Source organism: Meleagris gallopavo, chromosome 22, assembly GCF_000146605.3.
Source record: "Meleagris gallopavo isolate NT-WF06-2002-E0010 breed Aviagen turkey brand Nicholas breeding stock chromosome 22, Turkey_5.1, whole genome shotgun sequence".
NCBI classification, from domain to species: domain Eukaryota; kingdom Metazoa; phylum Chordata; class Aves; order Galliformes; family Phasianidae; genus Meleagris; species Meleagris gallopavo.
In genome coordinates this window covers 6,348,446-6,359,596 of record NC_015032.2, presented here as the reverse complement: position 1 = coordinate 6,359,596, position 11,151 = coordinate 6,348,446, and the positions used below count along the sequence as shown (strand labels likewise).

General features: G+C 46.9%; 1 protein-coding gene across 1 annotated transcript; it reads left to right on the top strand.

Annotated features, from left to right (window-relative positions):
• The first annotated feature begins 8,690 nt into the window (after positions 1-8,690).
• Positions 8,691-11,151, top strand: LOC104914026 (potassium voltage-gated channel subfamily KQT member 2-like). Its single transcript, XM_010722401.3, has 3 exons — positions 8,691-9,071; positions 9,784-9,892; positions 10,378-11,151. Exons 1-3 carry the CDS (start codon positions 8,792-8,794, stop codon positions 10,574-10,576), a joined length of 588 nt encoding a protein of 195 aa, XP_010720703.1. The 5' UTR covers positions 8,691-8,791; the 3' UTR covers positions 10,577-11,151.

The window sequence follows — 11,151 nt, the reverse complement described above, 5'->3', positions numbered from 1 at the left end:
TTTTCTGCGTCCGTCTCTGAGCACAGGGCAGCCACATGCTGACCTGCTGCAGGGGACAGGAGTTCAGCTCCCATGGCACAGAGCTGGGCTGCCAGGAACAGAACAGACTCTGGCCTTTTGCTATATGCCGTGGGCTTCTTTACCATTTTTATTCTCCTTCCAAATTAAAAAAAAAAAAAGGAAAACTGCTTACAGAGCCTCCTCCACTGGGAGCTGCTTCAGGCTCTGCACCAATGGCACCTCTGGGTCCGCAGGGTCTGGGACACAAATCCAAGCTCTCCAATGCCATGCAAGGAGGAATTTGATTGCTCCTCTGCTTGTCAGGTTGAAAATTCACTGTTGATTTTGTCATCTGACTGTAGTGTTCAAAAGGCAGACGGGTGGTTAGCCAGGGCTGCAGAGGCTTTTGTGGAAGAGATGTGCTCCAAATGATTTGGTACACATCTGAAAGCATCTATGATCAGATTTGTTGGGCAGGAAACTCGAGATGAATGAACTGGTTGATCATAATAATCCATTAATATTAGAGAAGAAGAAACAGAAAAATTCTGGGGAGCTGGGAAGCCGAAAGTCAGATTACTTTGTCCAGCATGAGTTAAGTTCTGTAGGCAATGAGAGGAACCTCCTTCAAAGGTTTTCCTCAGCATTGGTTTGTCCCCAGCCTCAATGAACTCAGCAAGATCTTGGCCATCATATTGAGTGAACGCTGGACTGGGCCACTCTGTAATGTGTATGTATATCTGTGCGTATATTTCTTTATCAGTGTATGTACGTGTCTGTCTGAGATGCACTCTCCATCCATAGCTCTGCTCAGGGCTATGATTCAGGCTTTAGGACACACTAGAGGATGCCTTTGGTTGACTCGGGACCCTTGCTCTTGCCAACTCAGGGTTGCTGACTTTAACCTGTTAAACTGGTGGCAGAGACTCATGCTGGGACCGACAGTAATCTGGAAATAATCAGTTGCCTTCCAGGGAGCGGATTATTTGCACAGAAGGAACCGCATCTTTCCATAGGGACCCTGAGGCTCTGCATGCTCAGCGCCCCACAGCCGTGCTGCGATGCTCAGCCCCCGGTGGCACCACCACTCCATGGGGACGTGCTGACCCATTGTGAGCTCCTGGGGCATCCTGGGGACGTGGGGTCCTATTGTGAGCCCTCAGCAAGGAGAGGGCTGAGCTCGCGCTGGATGCGGGAGGAATTCCTGCACGTCCCTCCTGTGCCCATTGCTGAGCTCAAGGCTGATGTGAGCGTGGGGCTTTGTGCCTTCCCTCCCTCAGCCTGCCCCTGAGCTCAGCTGGGACATCAGCTTTGGCTGCGTGCAGGGCCACCTCATCAACCTGCCGCAGGCAGAGGGCTGCTCCATGGCATGAATGCCCCCACGGTGGTGGGGGGGGATCAGTGGACAGCACTGGGATGGGTCCACAGAGCCAGGAGCTCCCCAAAAGTGATAGGGGACATCCAAGGAGTGGGCAAAACTCAGTGCTGAGCACTGATGTTCAGATGCCTTCCCATAAGGGACTGCACCGCCTTCTGTTTTAATCTGTGTATTTTTTTTAATGCCAGGCTTAAGCTTGTACTATTAGCTGTATGACAAGTGCAAATAATTCACAGATTAATGAGTGCGCTTGTTGATACATAAATATATATTAAAAAAAAAAAGAAACCAATATATTCAAACCTTTCAAATGTCGCTGGGGGAAATCAGTTAAATTTTCGGCTCTCCATATTTTAGATAATAAAAATATGGTATTTTTTAAAAATCTATTTAGAGGAAGAAGAGAGTGCTTTTTGTTTCCAATGCAGTTGAAAAAGATCTTCCTGCAGGATTCGTTCGATTGCAGATGAACTGATGCCACCAACTCAATGCAGAATGTGTCACGTCTGGTAATGACATTTATTGACCTCAGCAAGACAAATTTCAGAAATGCCCTTAATGTCTTTTTTAATGTAATGCTCAAGCATAACAATCCTGTCATGGACCTGGCCCTCAGATCACCTGTCTTTAAACCCCAAGTCAGTAATCAAAAGTTTCCTGTCTGGCATTTGCTTCTAGGTCTAATTTTTACTCTCCCCTCATTTCCAGTAAAAGCAAACCGTGCAGAGAGTCACTATGCGGATGCTGCTCAGGAAACTCTAGGTACCACGGGAAATGCGTCGCACGGAACTAATCAAAAGCTGCACGGCTCATTCTCCCTCTACCCTGCTACCACCCGTTCTGATCACTTCTCTGCTTAATAGAGGTACTAGATGAGTAAAATAAGGTGGAGGAACCTCCCCGTTGCTCGGAAATCAGAGGCTTCCTTGTCTGCTTACTGTGCAGAACAAAAAGAGATGAGGATGGGGAATTTGGTCGGGGCTAGCAAGCCAGCGGCTGCTCAGCAATGAAGGAAGCCAGGAACTGAAGTTTAACAACAACAACAACAACAAAAATAATTTTAAAAAGTGCTGAGACCCCTTCCTCCCTATCGCTTCATCCCTCCTCAGGGTCCAGAGAATCCTTGCAAATTACATTGCACTGAACAGCAATATGAAGTTAGTAGCGTGAGAAATACCAGCTTCCCACCTTCAGCTGATCACCGTTCCTTTGGCTTTCTTTCTGAACACTGCAAATTGACCTTGCCTAGTCATGTGGCCTTTGGAAGCCATGGCTTGCCTATCTAGCACCTCTACTACGCAGCTAGAGGACTAATCTCAGCCTGTCCCACCAGATGTAGGGATACGGGTTCTCCTTAGTGTTGACGTTGACCTTGTGAATGGTTTCTAGATCCAGTGGGGAACAGACAGCTAGAGCAGAGCATTTGGTACAAGCAGTGATTTCATCGTTTCCATCCAGTTGACAATTGCTAGGCTGCTTCAGAGAATTCCCAATGAGCATCCCTTAGCACACCCATCTGATGGCCGTGAGGGCACGCAGATATCTGTATTATATTCCTGATGTATAAATAGATCTACTTTCACACCTGCACTGGAGGAGTCTCTCTCCTTGCCCCAGACACTGCTTTTGGCAGAAGCGTGCACCTTCTCGAGTTACTGTTGCCCAGAGTTTGCATGCTTTGAATGCTGGCAGGGGGACCCCCTCAGCTCTTCCCCCCAGGCCAGGCAGGCGGAAGCCCAGGAGTGGCACTGAGTGATGCAGCATGTTTGTGAAACTGGATTTTTGCATGCTTTTTCCTGGAGTCCGTTTTAATTCTCAAAATCACCAGTCTCTGTCTCCTTCAGAAAGCCGACAAACTGCAGTTAAAAGAAACAAAACCAAAATACATGTCTCTCTGATTTTCTCCATTAATTCTTCCAACTTGTATCTTTTCCTTCCTTGCTGTTTTTTTTTGTTTTTGCTTTTTGTTTTTTTTTTTCTTTGCTGGCTTCTTGTGTGTCAGACTAGAGGCTAAGTGAGACGCATGCCCAAGCCTTGCGTGTACCAGAAGCTCAGAAGTAGCATGGTAAATCCCATCTCTGAATGGGTAATGAAGGGTCAGGGGGCATGGTTTAGTTTCATGAAAGCAGTTCCTGGGTATATAGCCTGCATCTCTGAGTTAGCCTCACTACATGTTTGGTTGGTACTTCAGCACTCCTTGAAGCTGATCCTTGAAAAGACTGGTTTCAATACTGGGTGATCATCAGATGCACAAACAGGCAAAAATTTGCTTAATAGTCCAGCTGGAAAATGTACCCTACCTTCCATGCTGCTTGCATTTGCCAGGTAAGGTTGCTTTATCCTTGGAGGATGAACCATAATGCAGGGACTGCCCTCAGAGAACGGCTCCTTCCATTGCTCAGTGCTCAGGTTGGTTTTGGCAATGGTTAAAACAAGCAGTGGTATTCGTAATGCTGTCCTCTCACCTGTGTCCAATTCTGTTTTCTGGAAAATCAGCCACTCTGATCTTCATGTCTTCCTTGCTTGTCTTTCTAGGCGTGAATTTTGAATTGGTAAAGCCAGTATATGGTTTTTTTCTCCATTTTCTACTGAATTCTTTCCTGCTGTGGTCCTCATTTCATCTCCCCCATCTTGAGTTCTGCGAGGGAAAGGGAGGATAAAACAAATTATTACCTCAGGATCTTCTCAACACATTGGACACCCTGCAGAGGGGGATTACAGACTGTGCTTCTTCCAGTCCCAAAGCACTCTTGAATTTTGGAGTAGCCACAAGGGCATCTTTACTACCTGCATCCATTCTGAGTATAGCATTGTGCACTCTGTGCTTTAGCAAGACTATATGTTAACCCTGGAGGGATGTAAAAGTAATTTTCGTGTCTGGATTGCTCAGCCCTGGGGCTGCACACTGCTAGGAGCAGGCACCAGCACAGCACTTCAGTGCATCTAAGGCTGAGTGCTAAGGAGCCTGAACCTGAGATACATATAACAAAATAACAGTGAACGGTGATGCAGTCATGGGAAATTCGTTGTAGGTAAATTAATAGAAAGCTCCCCAGGAGCCAGGGCGTTGTAATGTGCTGAACCAATGATTTTAGTCAATAAATGCAATGATGGGAAGGGAAGGAATCTGCAGAGCCCTTGACTGGACTGCGGGTCTGGTGCAGTGTTTTTTTTAAAGTCTTATATAAGAAGTAATCAGCCAGGTTCAAAGATGCAATCTAGCTGTTTTGCGCTGTTCCTGAAATGCAAAGCAGCTGAGCTGGCAAATTGTTGGAAGGCACAGGACATGAGCAGTTTGACTTTTGCCAGTGCTCAGCATCAGTTTGGGAAAAAATCCTTCTTGTTTTAGAAGGAGAGGGGTGACAGTACAGCAGATGCTGCAGAATACCAAAGACCAAGGTTAATGGTATGTGGCTGGAGCTGATGTCCCTTTGTGGTGGTTCCAGCCTTTCCAGCTGTCATTTCAGTGACCTCCTGCAACCCGAGTCTAACACTGTGGTTTTGTATGAGGAAGAGAAGAGGGATTAAGTCCTATTTTTGATAGGACAAGAGGGAATGGCCTCAAGTTGTGCCAGAGGATGTTTAAATTGGCTATTAGGAAGAATTTCTTCTCAGAAAGAGTGGCAGCAAGTGACGGAGTCACTGTCCTTGGAGGTCCCTAAGGAAAGAGTAGATGTTGTACTTAGCAACATGGTTTAGTGGGCAATATTGATGGTAAGTGGACGGTTGGACTTAGGTGACCTTAGAGGTCTTTTCCAACCTTAATGATTCTATTCTGTTCTATTACTCATCATGACATTGGTCATGAGCTGATTTTTGTTTTGTTTTGTTTTGTTTTCTTTGTGCTCTGCTTCTTGAAATTCCATTCTTGGAGCTGAATTCACCTTTGCCATGGTTTTTCTGAAATCTCTGGGTATGAATCAGGCTTGAGCCTACTCCTCTGATATTTCTGCTCAAGCCATGGCAAGCGTTGCACACGCACACATTTTTTGTAGGAGTCCCCAATCATCCACAAAGGCTATCATTGACTCTGGACTCTGCTGCTTGCTTTTAACAAGTTCTTTTCAGATATCATGAGCTCAGCACAAGTCATGGGTTGACAAACAGCCTCATTTCCCAGCAAGAGATGGCCTCTTTCTCCTGGCCATAGCTTTTTCAGGAGAATGAGCCCCATTACTGGTTGAGCTTGTATGCAGTGATGGATTTGAGCCCACAGCAGCCTAACTCAGCTTGGTTAGTGTTTGCTGCCTACAGAATGGAATAAGAAAATGAAACAATTGCTCGGGGATAGTGTAAAGTCAATGGCAAGAAGCTATAGGTGATTACTTATATTGATCCAAAATTACTGCTATTGTTATAATCCACATTTTGAAAGCTACTGATTTAATACCATAGAATACTGTGGATTGAACCCCCTAGCAGAGGGTTAGGGACAGAAGCTTCTGCCCCCAGCATCCTATGGAGGATGGATGGCAACTCATCTGAAGGTCACTTCTCATGCATTTTCTTGCTGAGGGTGTTGGACGCAATTGAGCCTAAATGCAAAGCCTGCCAAAACAGTGAGTATCCTCCTGTTGGCTGCTGGGGCTGCGGTGGGTCCTGCCTCTGGGGTGGGTCCTTACATGTTCATCCAGCGTGGGCTCTCATTTTTCTGTCTGGCAGCAGAGAAAAAGTCAATTCCATTTGTATATTTTGTTCAATTCAAGCCAAAAACTGAAAGTGTTGCAAACCTTCCCTGAAGGTAGAAAGGAACCTTTTTATTTATTTATTTATTTTTGATCACTGAATACGCTTTTAATGAATGCCAGCCTAAAGTTACTGTGAAGATCCGGAATTAAAGCACAGCTTGTGCTGCTGTTATGGCTTTCCACAATCCTTGATCAGAAAGCCACAATTTTCTCTCCCTTCCCCCTGGAACAAGCAGTGCCGTGTGCTCACACTGCTCTTAGCCGTCACCTCTGCAAGCTCTGGTTCGTGTTGTGTAGGGCTGGATTCCTGCTTCCCCGTATTCATGTCACGTTTGGCCACTGAACTGAAGCTATTTGCCATCTGCCTGAATTCCACCTGAATAGCACTTCTCTGGGACGCTGTGTCACTGTGCGTGACTTTCTGGTTGAAGATGATGATGTTGGGCCGGCTGGCAGCTCGCAGCTCTCTGTGTGGGTGTGTTTCTCCTGGGCTCTTTCTCGTTGCTCTGCAGAGATTGTGATTGCATGCAGATTGCAGGGTTGTTCCCAGTCACGGAACTGCGTGGCAGAAGGAGGACTTCAGTGAATCATTCGTGGTGTTTCATGGGTATAGAAGAGGAGCCCGAAAGCAAAGGCCCTGCTCGGCTCAGTGAGGCGCTTTGAGTGCTGAATGCTGGTGCTCTGCTGACTCATTTGTGTAAAACTTCTTTTAAAAAGGACCACGCATTGGTACTACTGAAACACAGTAGATCCCAGGGACGTTCCTCTGTAAAATCAACCACGATACGGAAACAAAAATCCAATTGGCCTTTTTAGGATCGAATGGCAAATAGTGTTTCAATCTGGCTTCTCAGGCACGAAACACAGAATTGCCTTTTGACGTCTGGCTGCGTGCTGATGATATTGGTAGCATCAGGAATCTAGGCTTACGAACAGAAAGGTGTTGGGGCACATATTTGCTCCCAGCGGGGTCGTAGCTCTGCTCTGATTTTCAGCTGCGCTCAGCATCTGTGGGCCCCCGGCTTTCAGGTGCACTTTGCAGGTGGGCCGCATGCTGGATATGAATTCCCCTGTACCTGTCTACGCAGTTTCACTGAATTAAAAATGAATCATTAATTGAGTTAATTCTGCCTTTTCTACTTGAAACTTGATGTGAACGTGTTTTGTTTGCATCTCACGACCTGAGATTGCAGCCCCATCCTGCACAGGGCACTGCTGCCCGAGCACCTTTCTGCCCAGGTCTGTGTTCCGTGTCTCACAATGTGAAGTGACTTTGTAAAAATAGCACCTTCTTATTCAACAATTCTGCTCCCTGCGTGTCTTGAAGTCACATCTTTTTCCTTTTCTGACAAAGCCACGTGTCTCGTGCTGCAGCTGGGGAGGGAGCTGGGGTTTGCTTTGCTTCAAACATCAGCAGCCAAGTTCAGGTTAAAGAACCTCTGGTTAAAGGACCTCATGCTAGGTGTGAAGGCAAAGTAGGGCTGTTTGCTTCTGAATTTCAAGGTGGTGCTGTGGAGAGACAGGAGAAAAACAGACCTTTGGTTGGTGCCCTAGAAACCCAGTGTGAAAATCAAAATTCCAGCAGTGTTCTGCCTGCAAACGGAGGCCAAGTGTTTGCAGCACAATAAGTGGCTGCTGCAATGCTACACAGTACTGGAAAAGCTATCCTTGGTTTTATTCAGTTTTGCACTGCTTCTTTATGAAATATGAGCTCCATGCACAAATGCCTTGCACTGGTTGCTGACCTCTATTTGTATACTTGAATAAGCAATTGCTATTCAGAGAATATGGAATCATCCCAAACTGTTTGCAGTTTGGCTCCCTCGAGGCTGTCTCTAAGCCTTTTCGTAAGGATTCATCCCCGCTTTTTGGTTTGAAGTCTTGGTGTGAGAACATTGTCCTCTTCATTTGGATGGAAGCTTTTAATTACCGATCTCAGAACGTGTAAAATAATGAAGGCTGGCTCAGCAGACTGCTTTTTGGTGAGATCATCTCTTCTTCCAGAGTGATCTTTTTGCTTTGTTAACAGAATGGGACTCTGATAGAAAAACAGCAGTTAATTGCCATATTTTGAGGTTGTATGTTTTCCTGGTGGTGCCTGTAGCAGACCTGTAGCTAGGTTATAGTTAGCTTTTAGGTTGAATCTTCATAGGGTATAAAGGACTTGCATGTTTCAGTATTTACGTATGTGACCGGGCAAAGATGAACTCTTAGTAAAATATAGAAGGGACACCTTCTGTTTTAGGAGGGGGAAAGATAGAGACTAGTGAAGGAGGAAGGGCAGGTCTGAGCACCAGGATTGAAGTGTTTCTAAGTGAAGTTAAATACTGAAGGTCAAGGCTTTTTTCTTGGTATTCTCTTACTGGATGTAGGGCTTCGAAAGGCAGTTGTGGAAGAAAAGGTTCCTCGCTCATGATCGGAGCCGATCAGTGATTTAAGGACTCATGACCTCATCGTTAACGTCATTCTGTCCCGCCAGCCCTGGCATCCCACGAGGGGCTTCTGTTTAAGTCCACATTATTTTTTCTCTCTTAAAAATCATTCCCATTTCACTCATTACGGCGGAAACATTTCTACAACTCTTTATTTAAAAAAAAAAAAAAAAAGCAATAACAAAATGAATATATATTTTTTAAAAAGCCAACAGCAAAACTACATCTCACTGCTGCTTGGAAGTGCTCTTGGTTTCTAATGGCTGGTGGGGAAGGACTGCGTGGTTTCCAGAATGACTCCTCCTGCTGTCTCCTTTTTGTCTTTGTTTCAACGTGTTTCTCTGAACAGTCAGAAGGTCAGTTTGAAAGATCGTGTCTTCTCCAGTCCCCGCGGTGCTGGCACCAAAGGGAAAGGCTCTCCACAGGCTCAGGGCATCCGGAGGTCCCCCAGTGCTGACCAGAGCATCGAGGACAGCCCCAGCAAGGTGCCCAAGAGCTGGAGCTTCGGAGACCGCAGCAGAGCCCGGCAGGCTTTCCGCATCAAGGGAGCTGCATCGCGGCAGAACTCCGAAGGTGTGGCCTTGGGGTGCTCTGTGGGATCCCAAAACCCCATCCCTCTCCCTCACCACCCCAGGTTAAGCAATCCTGTTAAGCAGACCTATTTGGTGGTGAACAGAGTTAAGTCCAGCTGGTGACCTGATGCCGGTGGTGTTCCCCAGGGGTTGGTTTGGGGCCAGCTGTGTTTAGTTAATCTCTATTGATGATTTGAATGAGGGGAATGAGTGTACCCTCAGTAGGTTTGCAGATGACACTGAGTTGGGAGGAAATGTTGATCTGCATGAGGGTAGGAAGGCCCTACAGAGGGATCTGGACAGGCTGGATCAATGTGCTGAGAGAACTGGGATGGTTCAGTCTGGAGCAGAGGAGGCTCAGGGATATCTCATAGCTTCCTACAGTGACTGAAAGGAGGTTGGGGTTCGGCCTCTGCTCGCAGGTAGCAGCAACAGAACTAGAGGTGATGGACTTAAGTTGCACCACGGGAGGGCCGGGTTGGGTATTTGGAAAAATTTCTTTTCCAAAAGAGCGGTGATGCAGTGGCACAGCTGCACAGGGAGGTGGTGGGGTCACCATTCCTGGAAATGTTCAGGAAACGTGGAGATGTGGCACTTGGGGACATGGTGGAAATGAGTCAACAGTTGGACTTGATTTTAGTGGTCTTTTCCCTGCCTGGCCTGGCTGGAGAATGCTAACCCACTGCTTTCTATTCCTGCTTTTCCCAACATAGAAGCAAGCCTGCCTGGAGAAGACATTCCCGATGAGAATAAAAGCTGCAACTGTGAGTTTGTGACAGAAGATTTAACGCCAGGACTGAAAGTCAGCATCAGGGCAGTGTGGTAAGAGAGGGAGAAGGGGAAAGAGGTTTGGAAACATAAGCGATAGAATAAAATGAAATACAAAGTCCAAACAAATGCTGAAATGCCTGTGTTGCAGGCTGCTTTTCCCCTGGGTGGCCTGCCCTCCTTCACAGAAAATTCTGCCAGAAAGGGAATTTTTGCTGAGGGAAGGTGAAAATGCAGAAACAGGAAAATCCCCTGCAGGGATGCATCCAAGCAATTGCTCTCACTCGCTCTGAGATTTAATGCTGACATTTACAAAAGCAGTGTGGAGCGGAGACGTGCCCAGCTGAGAGTACGGAGGTCATCGGTGTCCCCTGGTGCTCACAGGACTTCAGCTGCGAGCCCCCACCAACCCCTTCCCTTCTCCTATTGCCATGTTGGGCACAGGGTGTGGATCTGCTCCAGTTCCCTTCCAGCTCCCTGCGTGTTTTAGATGCCACCAGGCGAATCAGGGACTTTATTTTTCCTTCCCTCTCTTGCAGCATTATGCGATTTCTCGTCTCCAAACGCAAGTTTAAGGAGAGCCTTCGGCCCTACGACGTGATGGACGTCATTGAGCAGTACTCAGCTGGCCACCTGGACATGCTCTCCCGGATTAAAAACCTCCAATCCAGGCAAGAGACCCCTCTGCTTGCTTCACTTTGCCCTTGCTTTTTGTTCATCACACAGATGTTGCCATGAGAGACACTTTCCCTTGCAGCTACACCTTAATTTTTTTCCTCCTTAAGAGAAAGTTCAGAGGAAGCATCGCTGCATGTGGCTGGGACCCATGGGGATGATCAGGATGGAGCACATGCAGAGCAAGCACTGGGGTTGTGCCATTAAATCTGCCTCTTGTCCAGCTTTTTTAAATCTCCCTCTTGACAGCTTTGACAGCTCTGAACTAGATTTCTCTCCTTCCCCACACACAAAATCCATGACATCTACAGCTCACCTCCCTGCAGGTATTTCTTCAGGAGTTTCATCCATTTGCGCCTTCCATGGCCCCTGTGCTCCATGCCAATGATCAGACCCCTATCCCAGGCAGCTCTGTTGGCTCAGAGGTCACAGCTCTGCTGAACACAAGGACGCCCAGAGCAGGAGGCAGGGTTTGGCCTTGGGCTGGCTGTGGTCAGAGTCATTTACCATTTACTTTAACAGTTGGATAATGAAAGTGTTTTCCTTGCTGACTGCAGCAGCCCAGCTTCTGCTGGAAGCCACTTGGGGAAATTTTCCTTTAATTTCCAGCCCATTTTGGTTATGAAAATCTGAAAGAA

Excerpts from the sequence above, each read along its gene's own strand:
- LOC104914026 (XM_010722401.3), top strand. The coding sequence starts at position 8,792 with ATGACTCCTCCTGCTGTCTCCTTTTTGTCTTTGTTTCAACGTGTTTCT. Across the intron at positions 9,072-9,783 it reads ATCGCGGCAGAACTCCGAAG|AAGCAAGCCTGCCTGGAGAA; the intron begins GTGTGGCCTTGG and ends TTCCCAACATAG. Across the intron at positions 9,893-10,377 it reads GTCAGCATCAGGGCAGTGTG|CATTATGCGATTTCTCGTCT; the intron begins GTAAGAGAGGGA and ends CCTCTCTTGCAG.